Source organism: Callorhinchus milii, unplaced genomic scaffold (assembly GCF_018977255.1).
Source record: "Callorhinchus milii isolate IMCB2004 unplaced genomic scaffold, IMCB_Cmil_1.0 Scaffold3, whole genome shotgun sequence".
NCBI lineage: Eukaryota > Metazoa > Chordata > Chondrichthyes > Chimaeriformes > Callorhinchidae > Callorhinchus > Callorhinchus milii.
The window spans coordinates 43,438,310-43,463,339 of record NW_024704744.1 but is presented as its reverse complement, the minus strand read 5'-3'; the positions used below and the strand labels follow the sequence as shown (position 1 = coordinate 43,463,339).

At 44.2% G+C, this 25,030-nt stretch overlaps 1 protein-coding gene across 1 annotated transcript in view; it reads left to right on the top strand.

The window, feature by feature from the left end:
- The window catches only part of mdn1 (midasin AAA ATPase 1), a 107,452-nt gene that overhangs the window by 18,954 nt on the left and 63,468 nt on the right, over positions 1-25,030 (top strand). Inside the window, exons 16-36 of the mRNA XM_007903533.2 lie at positions 460-671; positions 1,760-1,863; positions 3,527-3,671; positions 4,221-4,317; positions 4,484-4,597; positions 5,531-5,678; positions 6,182-6,292; positions 6,651-6,802; positions 7,527-7,705; positions 8,710-8,918; positions 9,519-9,665; positions 9,934-10,075; positions 13,220-13,354; positions 14,419-14,557; positions 15,648-15,786; positions 16,321-16,451; positions 16,583-16,721; positions 17,508-17,637; positions 18,394-18,627; positions 19,810-20,007; positions 20,879-21,087. Coding sequence (XP_007901724.2) covers positions 460-671; positions 1,760-1,863; positions 3,527-3,671; positions 4,221-4,317; positions 4,484-4,597; positions 5,531-5,678; positions 6,182-6,292; positions 6,651-6,802; positions 7,527-7,705; positions 8,710-8,918; positions 9,519-9,665; positions 9,934-10,075; positions 13,220-13,354; positions 14,419-14,557; positions 15,648-15,786; positions 16,321-16,451; positions 16,583-16,721; positions 17,508-17,637; positions 18,394-18,627; positions 19,810-20,007; positions 20,879-21,087 — 3,214 coding nt within the window. The remainder of the gene's footprint in view (positions 1-459; positions 672-1,759; positions 1,864-3,526; positions 3,672-4,220; positions 4,318-4,483; positions 4,598-5,530; positions 5,679-6,181; positions 6,293-6,650; positions 6,803-7,526; positions 7,706-8,709; positions 8,919-9,518; positions 9,666-9,933; positions 10,076-13,219; positions 13,355-14,418; positions 14,558-15,647; positions 15,787-16,320; positions 16,452-16,582; positions 16,722-17,507; positions 17,638-18,393; positions 18,628-19,809; positions 20,008-20,878; positions 21,088-25,030) is intronic.

Sequence of the window (25,030 nt, the reverse complement as noted above, 5' to 3'; positions counted from 1 at the left end):
TCGCTGTTCTGTGAACTGAACTACTGGAACTTCTCTCACTGTATCTAAAGCTCTGGTTGTTTGACAATCAGAGACTTAAGACCCTACTGAAAGATTTCACAATACTTCAACAAGTGTGAGAATACATATATAATAATCTTTGCTTTTAATATAGCGCCTTATCGTGTCAAGACGTCTCAAAGTGCAGTCATCAATTTTTTTTCTCAGCAATAACCCACAGAGCAGTGAAGTTGAATGACCAATTTTATCTGGAAGATTGTTGGCTACCATACATAACTATAAAGGTTTCCAATCTTTAGGATATTATTTTCTAATTCTGATTATCTTGAATTGTAGTTATTTGTTGATGTAAATCCCATGCAGATTAGGCTAACCAAAGTGAGGAGCTGTGAATTATGTTAATGAGGTGACTGTGTGAAACAATGCCTAATTTGGGGATTTTGGTTTGTTTCTATTCAGATACAAGCCTGTAGATCACAGACTACTTATGCTACCTCTACGAGAAGCTTTTGAGGAGCTTTTCATTCAGACCTTCTCCAGGAAGCAGAATGTGACCTTCCTGGGCCACATTCAGGTGTGCAGTAAGCAGAAGCGTTGGCATGATCTACTCAAGCTGATGCAACACGTGTACAAAACAGCTGTAGATAAGGAACTGAAATCCAAAGAAAATGGTGAGAATATATTTTTTGCTGGAGATATTATGAGCTTTTGTTGCGTTTGTGTATTGGATTCCTTTACTGATGGTTTGAATGTAGAGAACTGATTTGGAATAGTGCAGTTGTCCAATGCCTTCTTACTGGTGAATAAATATCTCAACACCTTTCTACCTTTGCTGAATAGATAGCTGAAAGATAATGTCAGAGGTACAAATGTTTATTTTTTTAACTCAAATATTCCATTGCTTTCTTATGATTAATTTTTATATTATCCACCTACATAATTCTGATACTTTAATGCTGCAGTCCTGTAACATGACCATGCCTGTACCAGCATTATTAATATTGATTTGTGACCATGTAAAAACATAAAGTAGGCACATGATGAGGACACTTATTTTCCAGAACACTTATTCAGAGCACTTTAATAAGTTCTACAACAAATGGAGCATTTGAATATCTTTCCCAAACTAAACAATTTGAGGATAGAACTATAGAAGGATAAGTATTGTATCTAAATAATTCATTTTGCAAGTTTTGTTTGTAAAAACGAAGTGGATTCGAAGCCACCTGTGAGGCTTGGGTTGGAATCCATCCCAGTTCATTTGTTGAGATGAGTTGCGTCTGTTGACTGCATGTACAATGGGCAGGTGACCTCAGTTCTTAGTAAGTGAGGGCTAAAACCATGAAAGCTATCACATTTTAGACTAAATAACAGGATGGCTGGTGAGAGAAAATGTTACACGAGTGCAATGCGATGGGGAGAGGTTTACTGAGGATACGATTGAGCAGAGTAATTGCTGTGGCTAACCTGGTGGGTACTTGAAGCAGGTTTTGATTGCCCAAAATGGGAATGCTTCCATTTCTCGCATTAACATTTCAGCGCTTCAGGACGTCCTCCCGACGTGAAAGGTGCCCTATAAATGTAATTTTGTTGTTGTTGTAACATCTCAGTGTATTGAGGGAAAAAGAGTTGATCTTGTGGGTAAAAAGGTAGAGTTTTTGAGTTCAATCTGCTTTATACCTAAAACAAACGCATTTATTTTAAAACATCCATGTTTCTTCCATTTTTATTTTCCATTGTTACTTCTTTTTAAATTTAGGATCTTGGCTGAGGGAGAAATGGGAATTACTTGGCCTACGTCTTTCTCAGGCTCAGCAACAGATGAAATTGACTGAATCGACACTGATATTTGCCTTTGTGGAGGTAACATACAAATGGGATTGACATCTCGTTTGACACCCAGCATATCAACTGCTTTCTTCAAAAGGGTTATCAGTCTTACTGACATACTGCAAAAAAATCTTTTGCCTGTAGGTTTCACTTGTGCTCATGGACTGACACATTAGACATCCTTTCACTTGTTCAGGGAGGTTGGCAGAATCCAAAGCATTAGGGACCCCAACGAGAGCATGCGATTACTGCTGGAACGGAATCAATTAAAAACATGCAGATTACCACGACTAATAAGCATCTTACTATTTTTCCAGAAACTGAGTGAAGCAAAATCCTTCTTCCCTTTCTCTTTTCCTCCAGGGGAAAAAAGGGAATCCCTTCCAAGTCCTATTGTTGGTCATGTCTGGCTCAGTTATTGTATCCTTGAGTCCCCAAGAGAGTTGACTCTGCTCCACGCTCCCTATTCTCAGATCAACAGCAAAGCAACTGTCTTTTTTCGCCCCAACCCAGCCACCAACTCCAAGGACAATAAATTAATTAAGCGTGGATGGACTTTATTTCACAATAACTAATAATGCAGTGGATGAATATGATCCTATTCTGTAAATGAAGATAAACCTTCATTTAGATAATAACATTTGGAGCCAATAAATTCCACAGAAACCTAGAAATTTACAGCACAGAAGAAGGTCCATGTGAAAAAGTTCTCCTAATCTTCCAATTTGGTTATTTACTAACTCTCTTAATTTGTGCTGGCGAGTCACTGACTCATCAACTAGTGGAAATAATTTTTCTATTGACCATCACAACCCTCCCTTAGAATTTTAAAGTCCAATTTCTTACGTCAGTTATAATTGATCCAAAATACTACTGGAAAAGGATATTTCTTGTTTGTAACATCCAGCCTTGACTATGCAAACTCCCTGCTTGTTGGGCTCCCCAACTCCTCCCTTCATAGGTTGCAGATCATCCAGAACTCTGCAGCCCGTGTCCCCTCCTGCACCAGGCTCCGTGACCCTATCACCCCCATCCTCACCCGACTCCACTGGCTGGCTTCCCATCACAACAACAACAACTTGCATTATATAGTGCCCTCCACGCAGGGTAGAGTCTCAGAGCCCTATCACACAGGGGATACAATTCAAGATTCTGGTCCTCAGCTGCAAAGCCCTCCATGGCCTTTCAGCCCCGTACACCTGCGACCTCCTGCCCCCTACCAACCTCTTTGCTCAGTGGGGTCCGGCCTGCTTCATGTCCCTCACCTCGCCCTCCCTACCATTGGCTACTCTGCCCTCACCATCTGGAATTCTATCCCACAATCCCTGATCTTATTTCAACTTTAATTTGTCTTCAGAGCATTATACAATTTTGTAATGAGAAATATTAGTTTTAATACATCCCTGCTGACTCCAGAATATTTACTAATAATCCCTCAATAGGTAGCTCCTTAACTAATTTAGGATCGTGAAAGGAAGCGAAAATAAGCCATTCGTCTTTAACCTTCAACGTAGGCTGTTTTTTATAATAGCAATAACCCTGGCATTTGATATAATGCTTTATCACTCACACCTACCACACATGCATTACCTGTTTGGTTTTGAACAGTTCTTTGGGGCAAAGAATAGATTCAATAGTTTACATATCAAAATATTGCGTTGCTTGTTTTAACAGTATTTTTGGTGTCCTTTACCAGGGTACTTTGGCCCAGGCAGTAAAGAAAGGAGAGTGGATCTTATTGGACGAGATAAATTTGGCTGCAGCAGAGACCCTGGAGTGTCTGAGTGGGTTACTGGAGGGGAACACCAGCTCTCTGATATTGCTGGACAGAGGAGACACAGGTATAAGAGTCTATTCATTATTTTTAAATGGAAATAGGTAAATGCTGAAGGCAAACTATATTTGGAGAGAGCAGGAGAGTGGATTAGATTTGGTAGTTCCTGTCGCTAAAACTCCTGGCTAAATGGCGGATTTCTGGGTTGAAACGTTCCATGATTCTATGCTATCTGTCAATAACATTTTGCATTTTACAACATATGGATTTCTAGATGGGTCTCCCCCTTTCTCCCCCCCCCGCCCTCTCATCCTGTTTTCCTGGCTCTGCCTGAGATAGGGAATTCGCCGTGTAAGAAATTGGCGGTGTCTTCATATCCTTTGGCGAGAGCGTGTCAGTGCCAGTAATCTGGTAGCTTTCTTTCTCTTTCCCTCACGCCAGATGGTGTACACAGGTTTAAGAACAGTTGCTACTGGGAAAGCCTTTTCTGGTCAGATTTGTGAGAGTGAGAATCGTGTGCAGGAATGCCACTAGCAGTTATAGAGGACTCTTTTTCTGCCTTCACATGTTCACGTTTCATGGGTGATTATCAGTGACCCGATTTACTCCATTATAGAGCCGATACAACGTGACCCAGAGTTCCGCTTGTTTGCTTGCATGAATCCAGCAACTGACGTAGGAAAGAAGAATCTGCCTCCAGGTATAAGAAACAGGTAAGCAAAACTTTACAATGATCCCTTTGTTGCAACCTGTTAATTCTGTATTTTGTCTTCTAATGTTCACTGTACTTGTCCTCAATTAATTAAATGCAAGAGTTTTTTATTATTAGAAATTGCAGTGGATTTTGAACTGAGTTATTTTACTTGTTTCTGGTAACAGGTTTACAGAACTGTATGTAGAAGAACTAGAGAACACTGGAGATCTGCGAATCCTCACGTCTGATTATCTGAAGGGGTTATATATCAGCAAGAAAACCATTCAAGGCATCATCGAGTAAGAATATCTCTAATGTTTCACAGTTGCTGGGTTTTTTAAATGATCTGTGAAAGGTAAACGTTGCAGTAAAGTTAGTTTTTAACCAAAAATAAAGTGCACAATGACTTGAAGTAAGGGATATGCCATATTTTTATTTCCTTTGTTAAAATTTTTGCTAGTTTGAAACCCCCCCCCCCAGTTATTTAAGGTGCAAAGAAATGACCATTTTAAAATTGCATTCATTGTTCTCGCTATTCCGTCGACCAGCTTTACTGTTAAATCCAAGGAGGAATTCATCATTCATGTTACCTTCGAATTCAAGATCCTCATCCTCACCTACAAGGCCATTCACGACCTTGCTCCCTCCTACCTCCGACCTACTATCCCCCTACTTACCTGCCCGTACCCTCCGTTCCTCTGGCTCCAGTCTGCTCCACATCCCCCGCCCCAACCGCCCTACCATCGGTGGCCGGGCCTTCAGCCTCTCAGCCCCGAGGCTCTGGAACTCTATCCCCCAGTGCCTTCACCGCCTCCTCCCTTTCCTCCTTCAAGGCCGGTCTCAAGACCTTTCTCTTCAACCGTGCATTCACCTCCCCGTTCGACTTTCTACCCCCTCCTCGCTCCCTCCCTTCCCTCCCCTCACCCTGACCATTTCCCCCCTGCTTGGGTCCCGACCCAACTGTCCAGCGCCTTGGGACGTCCTCCCAACGTGAAAGGCACTCTATAAATGCAATCTTGTTGTTACTTCCGTTTAAGGATTCCATAGATGAAAAGGGAAATGACTATGAGCAATCACAGTGATTCCCTGTGACTGTTTCATCTGTTTGTATTTATTATTTTATTAAAACATAATAATCGCAGAATAATAATTTTATTGTTATTAATAACAATTATTTTGCTTGAAGAACTTGTAGACCTATCGTTTTCTAACAGTGCTTTTTTCTTTGTTAGCTTTTACTTAACAGTACGTAAGGAAGCACATACCAAACTAACCGATGGTACAGGGCACAGACCTCACTACAGCCTTCGAACTCTTTGCCGGGCTCTTAGGTTTGCAGCTTTGAACCCCTGTAGCAGCGTTCAGCGCTCTCTGTATGAGGTAAATAATCCTGAAAACATTGTTTTTTATTTTCAGAGAACTTTGGTACCAACGAGCACAGGCTGTTTTATTTGTGTCTTTTGTAACCTGTGTGAAGTAGCAGATTATCGTGTCAAATGCTCATCGCAGCCTCAATGAAAGGTTTGGGTAAAAGAAGAAAATTGCACCCTTTCATTACAACAAACTTTTCCCTTAGTCCTGTGATAAGCTTAATCATAGTCTGCAGAGATGCTCAAACCCTCTCACAAGGAAACTATTTTGCCATATGACCATGAAGCTGCTCTTTAACATAGGCAAAGAAGTGAGTGAATCTGCCCTTAAGTCCTGTGCTGTCTGTATTTTCATCCTTCTCCATCGATTTGCTTATTGTTGCAGAGCTTGACTGTGCAGCCTCGAGTCTCTGTTTTAGAGGCAATGTGTTGGGTGCTGCTTTACATAGCTAGTTCCTATTCGTCGTATATATACTGGCAGCATGCTCACAATGTACTTTTCACATTTTACAGGGTTTCTGCATGAGTTTTCTAACTCAGCTGGACCGCACATCTCACCCAGTAGTTCAGAAGCTGATCTGTCATCATATTATTGGCAGTGGTGCTAAGGCTGTGCTCAACCAGGTATGTGGATGATGATGCAGATCTTGTGAATCAATGTTTGATTGTAAGTGGTTAAGATGCATTTTTAAATTGATTGTGTACTGAAATGTAGTAATTAGTCGCAAATGGCTCATAGCCTAGGCATAGTCGAATGAACCAGAAGTCTGCCATTGTTTTGCATGTGACTGGCTGACATGTAAAGTGAACCGCCAGCTGTGCATGAACAGTAAAAGAGGGTCTACATGCGATTTGTGCATTAAAAGCAAACCTACGTATTATTATAGTGCATTATAACAGGTGCTCAACCGTATGTAGTAAAGTGCACATACTGCTTTAAAAAGTTAATCAGTTGTGTTTTTCATCTGTTTGTTTCTTTCAGCGAATCCCAGAACCTAAAGATCGGAGTACAATGTTGATTGAAGGCTACTGGATTACAACGGGGGATAAAGAGTCCGTCATTGACCAGTCTTACATTCTCACTTCCTCTGTCAAACTCAATCTGCGGGACCTAGTGAGAGTTGTTGCTGCAGGGTAGGAGAATGCAACTTACTTTCAATAAGCAGACCTCCAGCGTGAAAAAATCATTGTGCTTTTCAAAAAAGTTAAACTTGGAATAAGCATTGGATCAGTCATGTTTGGAAGTAATCTATAATGAGGTTAGAAATGGCGTAAGGGAAGTTACTTTGTCATTTCAATTTTCATCTGGAAAGATTAATAATCCTTAAATTTGACTTAGCACCTTTTACATTGGAACGATGTCTTAACCCGCTTCACAAGATTTACTATGAAGTGCAGTGACAGCAGCCAATTTGCACATAGTAATGTTTCACAAACAGCCATGAAGTGAATCATCAATTTTATTTTTGATCCTCGAGAATACAACAAATGACATTTGTACAATACAGAATTACATTTGTATAGAGCCTTTCACGTCGGGAGGACATCCCAAGGTGCTAGACAGTCAGGGATTTGGACCCGAGCTGGGGGTCGGGATCGGGGAGGGTGGATGGCAGGGAGTGTAGGAGAGTGGCTGAAGGCTCGGTCGAAAAGGAGGGTTTTGAGACGCGCCTTGAAGGCAAGGGAGCAAGCGAGACGAAGGGAATGTGGGCTGGAGTTCCATAGGGTAGGGGCAGGAAGGCCCTGCACATCGGAAAGACATCCCAGGGCACTGAGAAATTAGCTGTTCTTAAGATTGCTGCCTCACCAAGATCATCCTGTAATATATCATGTTTTTATTCATTGGTTTTGCTTATAGGATACATCCGGTGCTTATTCAAGGCGCTACTTCAGTTGGGAAAACGAGTTTGATCTGGTGGTTGGCTTCTGCAACTGGAAACCACTGTGTGCGGATTAACAATCATGAGCATACAGACATTCAGGAATATATTGGATGTTATGCGTCTGATGCTACAGGAAAACTCATGTTCAAAGAAGGTTTGTGGCTGAATTTTAAATTTACTTACTGATTTCAAACATGGACAGGATAATATGGCTTTGTATTGTTCTGATCCTGTGCAAATCTTTGTGTAAATGTAATCTGTTCTGTGTATTTGATAATGATGGGTTAGGAAAATCTGTGGTGCAGAGATGAGTGTGAATTGGTGTCATTGTTTCATTGCATCAATTGCTTTCATTTGTACAAATTATATACTTTTTAAAAGATTTTTTTTGAAACTAAAAGAAATAAAAAAATTATGAAACTGCTGTAATCTAATTTAAAGACCAAAAATGCTGTAAAAGCAACTTTATCCCATTTTGAAAGTTTTTTTAAAAAAAGGTTAAATGTTTCAAGTGATTGGTAACATTTCATTTGATGAAATCTTTGTCTCTCTTTCCCTTACACATATAGTTTGTTGTGCTGTAACATTCCCGCATCTGTTCTTGTTTAGAATAAAGATTAAATTTGGCTTCTGCTGCCTAATCTATGTCTGTCTCCCTGCAGAGTCTTAGGTTTGATAGAGCCATAGATATTTGTAGCTTTAGAGCTGTGAGTGTAGAAGGGAATCCCTCTCTTGGCTTGCAAGAGGCCTGTATTGTAGTAGAGTGGAAGTTATTGTACTATCTTCGAATTGGGGATCAAATCCACCAAACCAACGCGCAGCAATTTAATTTCAAAGGTAGGGATTGTGGTGTGGAATATTTAACTGGCACTGATTTTTGTGGGTATGATGGTGTCTTTTTCCATTCTTTCCTAGGCTGATTTGGGGAAGGTGAAATTTCCAGTTTCATTGGAAGTCACTTGAAGCCCAGTTCGCCATCTACATTTCCATCCTTTTCGCCCACAAAGCACATGGTCACTACACTTTACAGTATATTCTGTGAAGGGCTTAGAGATGTCTCAAATATGTGATAAGGCTTATTATTATCCTCCCCAACTAGAAAAAGTGGCTTTTCATGTATGTGACAAATTATGCAACGTTTCCTTGTTTCTCTCATAGGTGTGCTCATTGATGCTATGAGAAAGGGCTACTGGATTATTCTAGATGAACTGAACTTGGCTCCAACTGATGTTCTGGAAGCACTTAATCGACTGCTTGATGACAACCGAGAGCTCCTTATAACTGAAACCCAGGAGGTGGTAAAAGCACATCCAAGATTCATGCTTTTTGCAACTCAGAATCCTCCTGGGTTATACGGAGGCAGAAAGGTTTGTTGCACAAGTGTGTGTTTTACTGTTCTCTTCCTCCCTCGCTTTCCCATCTGCATCATTTACCTCCCATTGCAGTGGACAAAAAAGTTTTATCCTGGGAGTTTGATACTTATGAGCATTCCAATCGCATGAAAATGCCTTAATTACCTAATACAGTTCGATGATTTTTTTAATTGAATCTTTTCTAATTTCTTGATAATTTCCTCCTATCACCTTTCTCAGTGTTCCAGAATCCCTGTAAAATATTTTGAGACTTTCTATATGAAAGATTCTGCACAGTGCAAATTCATGATTTTATGCTTTTGTGAACTATTTTATGCCTTCACTGCTTGTTTTCCAAGAATCTTTAATGAAATCAAGAGAGTGAAAGATGCCTCTATAACCTAAGGACCATTTTTTCAGCATTGACATTGTTGTATCTTACTAAAGCAGCAAACAATGAAAATACAGTAAAAATGAATGAAAAATTAGTAGCTTTCGATGGTATTTGCCTCATTTGAGGATTTGAAAAGGTGTGGCATAATATTGTTTCATTCAACCTCCAAAACATTTTTTTTCCTCATTCTAATTTTGGGACTTTTTAAATATAATGTTTAGGTATTGTCGAGGGCTTTCAGGAACCGTTTTGTGGAGCTGCACTTTGATGAGCTGCCTAGTGCTGAGCTGGAGATAATCCTGCACAAGAGATGCAGTTTGCCACCGTCTTACTGCACAAAGCTGGTTAAAGTCATGTTGGATCTGCAGGTAATTAGATTTGAAACTCTGTAAATTCTTAAATGAAGCTAAATGCACAGAGTGTGTGATTTCAGTTGCTCTCTCTCCATCAGCTTAAAATATGCAATTTTTTTTTGTTTCTGGGAATATTTTAACGTAGTAATTTTACATTGATGTAAAAGATTGCTTAAACTCTGGAAGTTTAAAAGCTCATGAAACACGTGAGAGATCCCACGTTTACAATTTAGATCTGTGAGAAATCTTTTTTGAATGACGCTTTTTTTTCCACTTCAAATAGTCTCGCCGTAGAGGATCGAGTGTTTTTGCTGGAAAACATGGGTTCATTACTCTACGAGATCTCTTCAGGTGGGCTGAGCGTTACAGACTGGCAGTTCAGACTGAAAAAGAATACGACTGGCTTCAGCATTTAGCCAATGACGGTAAGGTTTTTTTTAATACTGTTTGAGTGAAGCTTCCACGAGACAGGGTGTGGAGCTCTTCCTAGGTATCCACTAATAGATGCTGATTTGTTTGAGGTGGCTGAAGGAAATGCAGCTTGTGTTCATGCAACCTGTAACCACACCTCGCTTTCTAGTGAGCTGGTAATGCACACTGGACTCAACTGTTGCATCTGTCTATTATATTTGTCTATTATATTTCACTCAAAATTTTCCTCCTCTACCGGCCCCCTAAAACCTCTCCCACCTTCATCTCCAATATTTCTACCCTCCTAACATCCCTCTGCCTCTGCTCTGATCGCCTGATCATCCTGGGCGACTTCAACCAGCACTTCATCCCCTCCTGCTCCATCTCCTCGGACTTCTCCTCCCTTCTCTCCTCGCTCAACCTCTCCCTCCACATCAATTCCGCCACTCACATTCACGACTACCCACTCGATTTGGTGATCACCCGGGGTCTCAGTGTCTCGGATGTCATCGTTACCGACAAGGCCGTCTCTGATCACCACTTCATCTCCTTCACCATGTCCACCCACCTCCACCAGACCCACCAACATCTTCTACCGCCCCTGGAAGAAGTTACCTCCACAATCCCTAACCGCTGCCTTGGAGTCCTCTGAACTCCTCTCCCTCTGGCCTTCAACCCTCACTGACCCCTCTTCTGCTCTCACCCTCCTCCACAACACCCTCTCCTCCACACTCGACACTCTTGCCCCCATCAACTCCCGTACTGTCTCCTACTCTCGCTCCTCCCCCTGGTTCACCACCCACCTCTGCTCACTGAAGAGCCAGGTGCGGGCCGCTGAACCCACCTGCCTCAAATCTGGCCTAACGGTCCACCGGCAAATCTGGCTGGACCTCCTCAAAATCTACCGCTTCACTCTAGCCTCGGCCAAGTCGTCCTTCTACTCCAGGGTAATCCTGCAGGCTTCTGTTCTCCACCACATCCCGACTCCTCCGTCCCCCCACGCCACCCCGCGCAGGTCATCTCCTCCAACCTTCACTGCGAGGAGATGCTGGATTTCCTTGAATCCAAAATCAAGGGAATCCGCTCCGCGGTCACTGCCCCTCCAACTCCCACCCATCCTCCCCTACACACCTTCAAACCCGTTTCCCCACCCTCTGTCACCAAACTCATCCTGTCCTTGAAACCNGCTCCCTGGACCCCATCCCCACTCCACTCCTTATCTCCCAGCTCCACCTCCTTGCGCCACTTCTCATAGACACTATTAACCTGTCCCTCTCCTCTGGCTCTGTTCCCATTCCCCTCAAAACTGCCACCATCACTTCCCACATTGAAAAAACCTTCCCTTGATGCGTCGCAGCTATCAAGCTACCGGCCCATCTCCAACCTCCCCTTCCTGTCCAAGGTTCTCGAAAGAGTCGCCTCCCAGCTGCGCTCTTTCCTCTCCACCTCACTTTTCGAACCCCTCCAGTCGGGTTTCCGTGCTGCCCAGAGCACAGAAACTGCCCTGGTCAAGGTCACCAATGACATCTTGACCATCTGCGACTAGGGCTCCCTCTGCCTCCTCGTCCTCCTTGACCTATCGGCCGCATTCAATACGGTCGACCACTCTATCCCCCTCCGCCGCTTGTCCTCCTACCCCAACCTTCAGGGCCCTGTCCTTGAGTGGTTTAGGTCGTACCTCTCCCACCGTCTTCATTTTGTCTCCGCAAGGCTTTCCCTCCAGCCCCCGCACTGTCTCGTGCGGTGTCCCTCAGGGCTCTGTCCTCGGTCCCCTCCTCTTCACCCTCTATATGCTCCCCCTTGGTGACATCATCCGCAGACATGGGGTTCACTTCCACATGTATGCGGATGACACCCAACTCTACCTTTCCTCCTCTACCCCCAACTCCACGACCACCGATGTCCTGACAGCTGCCTGTCTGACATCGAGTCCTGGACGAGAGACAACTTTCTTCAGCTCATTGTGCGCAAAACTGAGGCCCTCCTGATTGGCTCACGTCAGCGCCTCCGCACCTCAGGCGCTGACAGCATCAGCATCCAAGGCTGCACTCTCCACCTCTCAAAGCCAGTCAGGAACCTCGGCATTCTGTTCGACCCTGAGCTGTCCTTTCTTCCTCATATCTGCGCCACAACTGGCACTGCCTTCCACCACCTCCGGAACATCGCCAGACTACGGCACTACCTCACCCCTCACGCTGCTGAAACTCTGGTCCATGCCTTTATCACCTCAAGGCTGGACTATGGGAACTCTCTCCTCGCCGGCCTTCCCGGCACCTCCCTCCACAAGCTGCAGGTCATCCAGAACTCTGCAGCTCGTGTACTGTCCCGCACCAGGCTTCGGGACCACATCACTCCTACCCTCGCTCACCTCCACTGGCTCCCCATCCCCCAGAGGATCGAATTCCAGATCCTCACCTACAAGGCCATTCATGGCCTTGCTCCCTCCTACCTCTCCGACCTACTATCCCCCCACGTAACTGCCCGTACCCTCCGTTCCTCTGGCTCCGGTCTGCTCCACATCCCCCGCCCCAACCGCCCTACCATCGGTAGCCGGGCTTTCAGCCCCTAGGCTCTGGAACTCTATCCCCCAGTGCCTTCGCCGCCTCCTCCCTTTCCTCCTTCAAGGCCGGTCTCAAGACCTTTCTCTTCAACCGTGCCTTCAGCTCCCGTCTCAACTCTCTACCCCCTCCTCGCTCCCTCCCTTCCTTCCCCTCACCCTGACCATTTCCCCCCTGCTCGGGTCCCGACCCAACTGTCCAGCGCCTTGGGACGTCCTCCCGACGTGAAAGACGCTCTATAAATGCAATCTTGTTGTTGTCTCTAGTGAGGAAGCAACTACTTGAGGCTACATTGAAGGTCTGTTGCACACAGTAGTTTCTGTGCTTTTTAATAAAATGTCCAAAACTCCTGATTGTCCAGTGCCCTGGGAAGTCTTTCCGATGTGAAGGGCGCTTTTCAAATGTAATTTGTTGTTGTTGTCTTTAAATATCCTTCAGAAGGATAAGACAAAGCAAAACCAAATGTTTGTGTTTTTTAAATTGAAGTTAGTAAAAGTTATTTTTTTAATATCAAGATTGGGTCAGCATTTTCTATTGTCTTTAGGGATCATCATGATGTGGTGACATTTCTTTGTATATGACACTGTGTGTTTTGGGCAGGTTTCATGCTCTTGGCTGGCCGTGTGAGGAAATCAGAAGAAGTTGCTGTTATTCGGGGAGTTCTTGAAAAGCACTTTAAAAAGAAACTGAATCCTGAAGCTTTGTTCTCGGAAAGAAATCTTAAGAAACAATTAAGTAAGTGTCCAAAATGATGGAACTTGGTTTGAAATACTGCAAGTGATCTCCATGAGGGAGACATTGCCATCTCGACTGGACAGGCTGGTTCTGAATGAGTTGAAACATTTTATCAAATTAGTCTTGCTGGTCTGGTAATGCGTTGACACTCCAGTGATTCCACCACAGGAATCAAGGCCAGGATTTGCCCCAACTATTCCTTCACTCAGCTCAGTGTGACTCTAAGTCGCACTCTGCCAGTGTGCAAGGCGGAGGGGAAGTGAAACACAGAGCTGGATGTTTGGCTTTCCCCTGTGAAGCACGGCATACTATTTTTTTTAAGCTGTCTTCCAGGAATTCTGGAAAACCTGCAATTTTTTTTATGTAGCATTTGTTGAATTAAACATTCATTTAAGAATTTTTTAGTAACTTATTTATTTGGATGAATTAGTTTGCAATCAGATCTATTATATTTGGTCATTGACCCTCATCAGTAATCTCGATCTCACTGGTTGCTGGTGAAATTGTTGCCAAGTTTTAGAGTGAGCCTTCAGGGCAACAGCCTAATTTTACAATGTAATGCAATTTACATTTATATAGCTTCTTTCAAGTTGAGTGGATATCTCAAAGTGCTAATCATGGGATTGAAAGGGTTCAATACTCAAGTTTCATTGATGATTTTATGGAATCATCATCTGAAAAGCTTGGTAACTATTATTAAATTATTATAATTCAAGTATTCCTTTCCCTTACAACTGAATTGTACTTTTATTTTACTGATATTGGCAAAGATTGATGCTATTTGACCTGACTCAGAGAGTAAACAGTACAATTTAAGTTTGTACATAGTGCCTTTCACGTCAGGAGGACGTCTCAGAGTGCTTCTCACTGCATTCAAACTGGCCAAGGAGGGTGGGGAGGGTAAGATGACCAAAAGTATGGTGAAGAGAAGTTCTGAGGCAGCCTTTAATGTGGGGAGGGGGGCGAGCGAGTGAGGGACTCCGGGATGGAGTTCCAGAGAGTAAAGTAGCCATACACTTGGCTATTATATGGACTGTTTCACTTGCTCCTTTCTCATTGCACAGGCCACTGGTCGGAAATCACGGCAGTTCTGCCTGATGAGTTTTGCCATGTTGTATGGACACGTGGGATGCGAAGGTTAGCAGTTCTGGCAGGACGAGCTTTGGAGTTTGGAGAAGCCGTGCTGCTGGTTGGAGAAACTGGGTAAATATCTTAAAATGTCGGCATTTTCAAATTCTCAAATACTGCAAATTGTGTTTATCTGTACCTGAGACTGGTCGCTTCCATATTATTTTTAAACCGAGTTTGAAATGTAAACTTGCCCAATGTAATATTAATGCTTGACTCATGTGTTGGTTGATTTCTGTGTCATAGGATGGGTACAAGATTTCTATGGGCTTCATGACAGTTTGCTTAGGATTTGATCTTCAGTTGTGGTGCTATGCATCTACTTCAGATATTATTTCAAGAACTCAGAGATCATTAATTAATGATTATAATAAAACTATTTAAGATGAATCCAGCCACCCAATAGAAATTCTGTGTGTCTGGGGATAACAAAGCCTGTGACACAACCTCTAATCGAATGACCTGTTACATAGGCATCAATGATTGGAACATCAAACAACCTGTTCAGGAGTGTTGAATCTGATGCTAAGTTGCTTTGTGTTTTGAAAACAATTCATTGTGGAATGGACCTTTTTTCACTTTTGGACCAGTGTCCATTTCTGACAATATTAAGTCAGATACAATGTATTTGCAGAATAAAATCTCTCTGCTTCAATAATTTGTCTTATCGGTGTCAGAAAACAGTTCCTACAACATCAGTGTTGTTCCATTCATTGAACAAATGATACTTATATCTCTTCCTGAGTGAGTTTGGTAATTTAATTTGTGCTCAACAATAGGCACCTGTGTTGGAAACTGAGACTTGAGTTGAGAAGTTGAAACTGTGAGCTATTTCAGCCAGCAGAGGGGAGACTTTTTCCCATCCTAAGTAATAATAATTTGTTAAGTGCATGTAAACCTAAGGACCTAATTGCAGTCATCAATCTCCTCGTCATTTTATATTCATCATTTGCCCAAAAAATAAACAGTCAATTCACTTTACAGTTATATTCCTTGAAGCTCTTTGAGACGTCACGAAGATGTGATAAGGCGCTATATCAATTGCAAGGATTATTATTATGATATATTTAAGGATATTTTAGATGGCGGGCATTTCAGAACGGTGGATTCCCAATTTGATGACAGAATGTGAAATTTGGGATGACTTTATTTTACTTTGTTAAAGGTGTGGGAAAACAACCATTTGTCAGCTGTTTGCGGCTTTGGCCCATCAGAAGCTGCATTCTGTGAACTGCCACTTGCACATGGAAACATCCGATATCCTTGGTGGTCTAAGGCCTGTCCGACATAGTTCCAATGAAAAGGTATGTCCACTATTGGATCTAGGATTCTTAAACTTGTAAATCCATTCGTATTTTCCCCCAATTGGTTGGTTAATGTTTCTTGTTGATGTCATTAGGATGGTTTGAACACAGAGCTGATTCACAGGTGCTTGTGTTTTTGAAAATGCATGGGGAAAAATGTAAACGTTACACATTGGTGCTTTTCATTTTCGGAGATCACTCGCCTTAACTGCAATAATACAGTACTAACTCGATTCAAATCAATGTGTCCCTCGCAGTCAATCCACATTGACAGGTTGAAGCATGTTGAAGTTTGAGTCCTTCAGTGGTGTTACTCTATGTATGACAACCACTTTGTGCATGATGCATCTTGTTGACACTGATGCATCAGCTTCCATGCCAGGTTATTTTTTTGAACTCAGTGCAATACAGTGGAAACTCGCTGTGCAGGAAGTCAAGAGGCTGTCTCTATGATTTTGAAATGGGAAAGGAAGAGGGCAAATGTGTGGTATTTATCAGGTCAGATCCATCAGATCCATTTCTTTGCTCCTTTAGGACACCTCAGACACTGGCAGACTGTTTGAATGGCACGATGGACCTCTTGTGCTTGCCATGAAGGAAGACGGCATGTTCTTGATGGATGAAATCTCGTTGGCAGATGACTCTGTGTTGGAAAGACTGAACAGGTGAATGCAAATTCTGCTTCCTTACATTTTTATTGGGTTGCTCGCTTTTAGAAGGTAGAAATGATTTGTTAGTTTTTTTAATATAAATTTGCAATTTTCTATTGATAAACTCTGTGAAATGTGTTTTCCAGTGTCCTAGAAATTGAAAAGACCCTCGTGCTTGCAGAAAAGGGAACTGGTGATGACGATGATGTAGAGTTAATCACTGCTCAGAAACAGTTTAGGATACTAGCCACCATGAACCCTGGTGGGGATTTTGGGAAAAAAGAGGTGAGTCGATTCGCTTATTGTCCTGTAGCTCAGTGGTTAGAGCACTCGCCTCATAAGTAAGTTTCCTTACTCCACACGCCTCTGTTTACCTAGCAATAAGTAGGAATCTATTTGTTAGTTGATTGGTGGATTGCTTTTCCGGGGGTAATAATTCCTTCAAAAAAAAATAATAATTTGGTCACTTAATCCACGACTGTTTGTGGGACACTGCTGTGTGCAATTGGCTGCTGTGTTTCGTCCACAAAATGCAGTCAATTCACTTTACAGTATATTATGTGAAGAGCTTTGAGGTGTCTAGAAGATGTGATAAAGTGCTGTGTGAAATACAAGGATTATTATTATTATAACAATATTAATAACACTCTTAACATTTGATATAGTGCCTTTTATGTTGGGAGGATGCCTTTCTCAGAGCAGAACAGAATTTCCTGTAGTGACTATATTTTTAGGCGAACACAGCAGCCAATTGTGCACTCATTTGTGTCTCATAAACAACCTTGAAGTGAATGTTTAATTTTATTTCGGGGGTTGTTGGCTAGGACACTGGGAGAAACTCCCTTCTCTTTTCACTTATTGCCATGGGATCGCTAACGTCCACTTGAATAGGCAGGTGGAATCTTAGGTTAATGTCTTATTTGAAGGATGGCACCTTAGACAATGCATAGATCAGATGTTTGCAGGATAGTGGCGGTTTGTATACATTGTGGTTTTTTCACTCCTGTAATTTTTCTTCTCTTTCACCCCACTCCACATGGCAAATTTATACAATCAATCCTTTGTTTTCAGCTTTCTCCAGCCCTGCGGAACAGATTCACGGAGATCTGGTGCTCTCCAAGCAATAGCCGTGCTGATCTGATGGAGATCATTCAACATAACCTTCGTCCTGGACTTTCTCTGGGTGGAAAAGATGATAAAGGTTGGGTGTGCTTCCAGTGCATGGATAAATAACAATAACTTGCACTTATATAGTGCCCTCCACGCAGGGCAGCCTCTGAGTGCTTAAATAAGGGCTCTTTCTGATCCTTTTTTTGGTGTAGTTTCATGTTCATCAAGGTGAGGGACACCATTGCAGGGAATAGAATACTTTTCATTTTTATCACTACTGCTTTCACCAAGTTGTCTTAAGACCAGGTGTAACATATTGAAGCATGGAATGCACAACAACAGAAATGACCATTGTTTCCATCGGCCACCAGCTGGTCTCAGAGGATGTTTTTTGTGTGTTTAAAACAAAGGAGTTTAAACAAATTCAAGTTTTCTTTAGTTTTCCTGGAATAGAAAATACTGTTAGCTCTGAATTTTCACATAATCTTAACAGGTCAAATAAAAATGCACACCTGATAGAACAGAAACATAACAGTAATGGAAATTCGGTATATGTCTTGCTGTGTCCTGATATCTGTAGAATCCAGAACAAACAAAATTAAAATCTAATAATAAATCGTCTTTACCTAGACATCTTTTATAATAACTGCTGCAAAGAAACTCTTAAGTGAACGCGAATATTGATTGAAGTGCTATAAAGGGTTATGGTCTTTTGCCATTGTATCCCTCACACCACCTTAGCTTAGGTCACTTTGGGAAACGTATATAGGTGAGAGACTGTGAGTGGATGAGCAGGAAATTGAACTTGGAAAAAACCCACCTACATTGTTGTTTTTGTGTGTTACAGGCAAAAGCATAGCAGAGCTTATCCTGGATTTCATTGACTGGTTAACCAATCAGGAGTTTGGGCGTCGATGTGTACTCAGTATTCGTGATATCCTGTCTTGGGTAAACTTCATGAATATTACAACTAAAAGCAAGAGTGCAGAAGATATGGATGAAAGCAAAGGTTTTAATCTTGATCCTGTGACTGGATTTATACATGCTGCTTGCCTTGTCTGTATCGATGGAATTGGATCAGGTCTGTTTGTCATTGGTTATGTTGATTTGTCATTGGTTTTGATCATTGCCTTTGCTTAGCACTATTTATTTTGTTATCGCAATCTGATTCTGAGATCCAGCAGGAGGCACAATCTAAAGTTTGAATCACTTTAGAGTACCTCCCAACGTGAAAGGTGCTATACAAATGTAATTTTGTATTGTATTGCTTTCTCTTGATTTTGCTTGAGAATTAAGGCATTGTACATTATATGGGGATGATGCTTATCATGTGGAATAAGGAAGGATTTGCATTTCAAGGCAAAAGCAAAACATTAAAAAATGTGCAAAATATTACACCAATGAAGTCTTTAACATTTGCTTTTTACAAAGTGATAGCAAGTTATCATCTCATCAAAATGCCTTAGAGTGCTCCACAGGATTTACTGCAAAGTGTAGTCACTATGTATGTGTAGGCAAATACTGCTTTGCTGCTTAAGTGCAGTATAAACCTGGTCTCAGGTAGAGTATGTTGCATTGGAGCTACTCTCTTGACACCATCTGGCAGCAGTTTTCAGGAGTAGTGTGATTGGTGCTGTGTAGCAGTTGTGAGATCTCAACAGCCCAGGAAAATTGAGCAGAGTATTTTACTAAGAGCTGATCATATCATTGACTTTATTAAAGTTAAATCATATCCTGATTTTTTTTGTGTTATGTCAAAATCCGGTGTTTGGTGTGTTATTGGCCTGATTGAAAGCAACGTGGAACAGGCTGTTTATCCCAATCACCACTCTGTACCACTGTGGTTGCAAACAAGCAATGGTAGTCCAATAATCCTTTGAATTTCAAATGAGTTTGGATGTCACATTAAAGCTAATTTTCTTGTGCCCTGGGAGAGAATATTCTGAATGAGCCATTTGGCAATAATAAAGATTTCATTCATGTTTTATAGCAGTAAATGTATGTTCGTGCACAGTAGTTCATAATAAGGATCTCCTAGAATTATAGAAATTTACAGCATAGAAAACTGATCATTAGGCTCATCTAATCTACAGTAGCTCTCAGGGAAGCTGTACTGCCTATCCCCAATCCCCTTTAAACCTCACCCCCACCCCTAGAACAAAGACATCGTGCAGCTGATCAAAAGGAGACTGGATTGTCAAACGTATATCAGCCAATGTGGTGATTGTGGAATGAATGTTGTTTTATTTTGTTTTTCTTCTAGGGGCTGCATTCTGTGCTCCAGATGCAGCTTTGGCTGCTCGTAAAGCATGCTTGGATTTTATTTTAAAAAAGCTGTCTAAAGTTACAACATTGAAAAAAGGCATCCTGAATACACTGAATATTTATGATGAAAAATGCAGGAAGAAGATTGTATGTACTGAAGAGAGCTTTGGAATTCACCCATTTTTTATTCCTCGAGGTAAACATTTTCTTCTCCTCCCATCTCACGCGTAAAACCGAAGTGTTCTGTGCTAACTGAAAAATTAATAATAATAATCCTTGCATTTGATATAGCGCTTTTCACGTCAGGAGGACGTCCCAAAGCAGTTCACAGAACACACTGTAAAGTGAATTGACTGTATATTTGTGGGCGAATGCGGCAGCCAATTGTGCACAGCGATGTCCCACAAACAGTGAAGGTTGAATTATACCACTTAGCATTCCAAAAAGTTATTTCCCAAGTGAATCACTCTTCTGATTTCTTGAATCAAAGAACAGACATGAGGCATTCCCAAAAGGGACGGGGCAACAATTGGTCTCATAGATGTGAGAGTCAGTGGCAGAGCCATGTTTTGCAACGATGGGAGAGAGAGGTGATGGGCCACCTTCACTCTCCGCGCTGTCTCATATCTCCTGCTCTGGCTCTCTTCCCATTGCTCTCCTCGCTGCCTCTCACAAAATGGTACAAACCACAAGGCAGCGCAAAGAGTGACGGGAAGAGAGGCGGAGCAGGAGGTATGAGGCAGCTTGGACACCAATGAGAAGAGATCCAGAGTGGGAGTCAAAGGCCTCCTATGTACATTTAAAGGCCACTGGGGAGTTGCCCCCCCACTACCTCTGCCACGGATGAGTGAACATAGAGGTTTTTAACAGACTTGTTCTCTGCTATTGTGGTACTATTTACTTTACTCACTGAGGTCTTCTAGAGGTACAAATGTAATACCATACCGAGGATCTGACTGTATTCGACTTGATGGGGTCCAAGATACTAACGGCACACAATGTAAATACAAATCATAAAGTATTAAAACAAAAGAATCACCTCCTGTTAATCCTTCTTCCTTTAATAGGGGTTAGTGGAGAGAGGAGTGAACTTTCAGACTATGCACTGAATGCTGGCACAACAGCTGTGAATGCTCAGCGTTTGCTACGCGCCCTGAAGTTGAACCGACCGATCCTGTTGGAGGGATCGCCGGGAGTTGGGAAGACGAGCTTGGTAACTGCTCTGGCAAAGGGTTCGGGAAACCAGCTAGTTCGCATCAACCTCTCAGAACAAACAGTAAGCAACATGTGAAAACGTTTGCAGCTTTTCAGCAACTAGCCTTCCCTTCAAAAGTCATTATGAAAGGGTTAATTCTTAGCCTTCTTACAATAACAACAACAACTTAGATTTATGTAGCGCCCTCCACGCTGGACGGTGTCTCAGAGCGCTTCACGGTAACGAATCCCGGGGCCGAACCAGGGGGAGGGGGAGGAAGGTGACCAAACCTTACAAAACCGTATGGAGAGCAATATTCAACAATTTAGAGAGCGGCATTCTGCCTATCGAGCCTTCTCCTTCCACAGATCAGGATATGAATGTCTGACTCAATTAGTAGCACTGAATCAGAAGGTTGTGAGATCAATCCTAGATCAGCAAAGTGTAGGCTGACAGCCCAGTGCAGTACTGGAGGAGCATTTCATGGTCTTTCAATTTAGGGGTTATGATGAGGTCCTGCTGCCTGTTCTGATGAACCTTAAAGATCCAAGAGAAAGAAGAGAAGGGAGGTTCTGCTGCTTTTGATATAACTGCTCATTTGTAACAATTTCACTTCTACTGAAGTAATTTTAATTACCGTGTCTCTGGACCTTAGTTAAATGAATGGACCGTTTGCCTCCAGCATCAACTGAAAGGAAAACAATGAAAGGTTTTGACTCCTTTTTCTTTGAGTTTTGTTACAGTTTTAGAGTTGCACTAGGCCGTCAACCAACACTATGCTGATGTAATGATTGAACTCATAACCTTCTGTTTCAGTGCTATTAATTGAGCCAAGCATTCATAATCTGATCTGTGGAAGGAGATGGTACCTCATCTCATCTAAGTTGCACACGCTTCATGTGTGCGGCTGGATGGTGTATGTTTTTAGGGCTTTCAACAACAACAACAAGATTCCATTTATAGAGCTCCTTTCACGTCGGGAGGACGTCCCAAGGCGCTGTACAGTTGGGTCAGGACCTGAGCAAGGGGGAAATGGTCAGGGTGAGGGGAGGGAAGGGAGGGAGCGAGGAGGGGGTAGAGAGTCGAGAGGGGAACTGAAGGCACGGTCAAAGAGAAAGGTCTTGAGACCAGCCTTGAAGGAGGAAAGGGAGGAGGCAAGGCGAAGGCACTGGGGGATAGTGTCATCCGCATACATGTGGAAGTTAACCCCATGTCTGTGGATGATGTCACCAAGGGGGAGCATATAGAGGGTGAAGAGGAGTGGACCGAGGACAGAGCCCTGAGGGACACTGCATGAGACAGTGCGGGGGGTGGAGGAAAAGCCATTCGTGGAAACAAAGTGAAGACGGTGGGAGAGGTACGACCTAAACCACTCAAGGACAGGGCCTTGAAGGTTGAGGTGGGAGGACAAGCGGTGGAGGAGGATAGCATGGTCGACCGTATCAAATGCTGCCGATAGGTCGAGGAGGCAGAGGGAGCCCTGGTTACAGATGGTCAGGATGTCATTGGTGACCTTGACCAGGGCAGTTTCTGTGCTATGGGCAGCATGGAAACCCGACTGAAGGGGTTTGAATAATGAATGGGTGGAGAGGAAAGAGCGCAGCTGGGAGGCAACAACTCATTCCAGGACTTTGGACAGTTTCTCTTTGACCGTGCCTTCAGCTCCCCTCTCGACTCTCTTCCCCCTCCTCGCTCCCTCCCTTCCTTCCCCTCACCCTGACCATTTCCCCCTCCTTGCTCCCTCCCTCCCTCCCCTCACCCTGACCATTTCCCTCCTCCTCGCTCCCTCCCTTCCTCCCCTCACCCTGACCATTTCCCCCTGCTCGGGTCATGACCCAACTGTGCAGTGCCTTGGGACGTCCTCCTGACGTGAAAGGCGCTTTATAAATGGAATCTTGTTGTTGTTGGAGATGGGCCGGTAGCTTGATAGCTGCGACGGATCAAGGGAGGGTTCTTTTAAGGTGGGAGTGATGGTGGCAGTTTTTAAGGGAATGGGAACAGAGCCAGAGGAGAGGGACAGGTTGACGATGTCTGTGATATGTGGGTCAAGGAGGTGGAGCTGGGAGATAAGGAGTGGAGTGGGGATGGGGTCCAGGGAGCAGGTGGTGGGTTTCAAGGACAGGATGAGTTTGGTGACAGAGGGTGGGGAAACGGGTTTGAAGGTGTGTAGGGGAGGATGGGTGGGAGTTGGGAGTGTGGGAGGGAAGGGGTGGGGGGTGGGTGGATGTTGGAGGGGAAGTGACCGCGGAGCGAATTCCCTTGATTTTGGATTCAAGGAAATCCAGCATCTCCTCGCAGTGAAGGTTGGAGGAGATGACCTGCGCGGGGTGGCGGGGGGGAACGGAGGAGTCGGGATGTGGTAGAAAACAGTAGCCTGGGGTTGTTCTTCGCCTCCAGGATTATCCTGGAGTAGAAGGACGACTTGGCCGAGGCTAGAGTGGAGCGGTAGATTTTGAGGAGGTCCAGCCAGATTTGTCGGTGGACCGTTAGGCCAGATTTGACAGGTGCGTTCAGCGGCCCGCACCTGGCTCTTCAGTGAGCGGAGGTGGGTGGTGAACCAGGGGGAGGAGCGAGAGTAGGAGACAGTACGGGAGGTGATGGGGGCAAGAGTATCGAGTGTGGAGGAGAGGGTGTTGTGGAGGAGGGTGAGAGGAGAAGAGGGGTCAGTGACGGTTGAAGGCCAGAGGGAGAGGAGTTCAGAGGACTCCAAGGCAGCGGTTAGGGATTGTGGGGGTAACTTCTTCCAGGGGCGGTAGAAGATGGTGGTGGGTCTGGTGGAGGTGGGGAGGGGGGTGGAGGTGGTGAAGGAGATGAAGTGGTGGTCGGAGACGGCCTTGTCGGTGATAGTGACATCCGAGACACTGAGGCCCCGGGTGATCACCAAGTCGAGTGGGTGGCCGTGACTGTGAGTGGCGGAGTTGATGTGGAGGGAGAGGTTGAGCGAGGAGAGCAGGGAGGAGAAGTTTGAGGAGATGGAGCAGGAGGGGGTGAAGTGCAGGTTGAAGTCGCCCAGGATGATGAGGCGATCAGAGCAGATGTAAGAAGTGTCGAAATATCGGAGAAGAAGGTGGGAGAGGTTTTAGGGGGCCGGTAGAGGAGGAGGATTTCGAGTGAGAGGAAGGAAGGGTGGGAGAGGGTGAGGTGCTCGAAAGAGGGGAAAGAGCCAGAGGAGTAGGGGGATAGGGCAAGTGGTGTCCTTGAGATAAGGGCTACACCACCGCCACGGCGGTTGGGGCGAGGGATGTGGTGGGAGGTGTAGCCGGGTGGTGTGGCCTCCGTGAGGGGGAAGGTGTCGCCTGGGGTGAGCCAGGTTTCCGTTAAGGCCATGATGTCAACGCTCTCATCAAGGATGAGATCGTTGATGACCAGGGCCTTGTTACAGAGGGAGCGGACGTTTTGTAGTCCGATGTGGAGGGAGCGGTTGACAGAAGGGTGTGTGGGAGGGGAGGGGGTCCAGGTTGTGAGGCAGGGGTGGGGGAATGGGGATAAGGGAGGAGAGGTTGGCTCCCCGGGTCTGTGTCCGGGGTGGCTGGCGAGTGTGGTGGGGAATGGGGCAGTCGGTGTGGCTGCTGCTGGACAGCCAACGCCGAGTGCCACGGTGAGCCCGGCGGAGGATTCCCAGGCTGGAACAGAGGGAGGTTGTGGGAGGGTCAAGTGGGGATAGAAGGCGAGAGGGACGGAGAGAGAGGAGGACAGAGCGGGAGAGATGCAGAGGGGAGAGGGTTTGGGGGTAGAGAGGAGGGAGGGAGGGGGTGAGGGTTAAAGCGGCAGCCATAGTGTGCACGCGGGGACCGGGAGCGAGTGGTCAGCTGGCTCTTTCCCCTCTTCACCTGCGGGGAAGAAACTGCAGTCAAGCATGATGGTTTCCTCACTTACTAATGCACATACAAGGAGTTCTTGGACAATGTTCAGCAGCAGGATCCTTGGCAGGTATTCCTGTCACGAGTGCTGAGTCCAATGGTAGCACCTCTCTGTGCTCCAAATTTCCTGTTCTCAGCCGCTGTGGTGTTGGGAGCTACCAAGC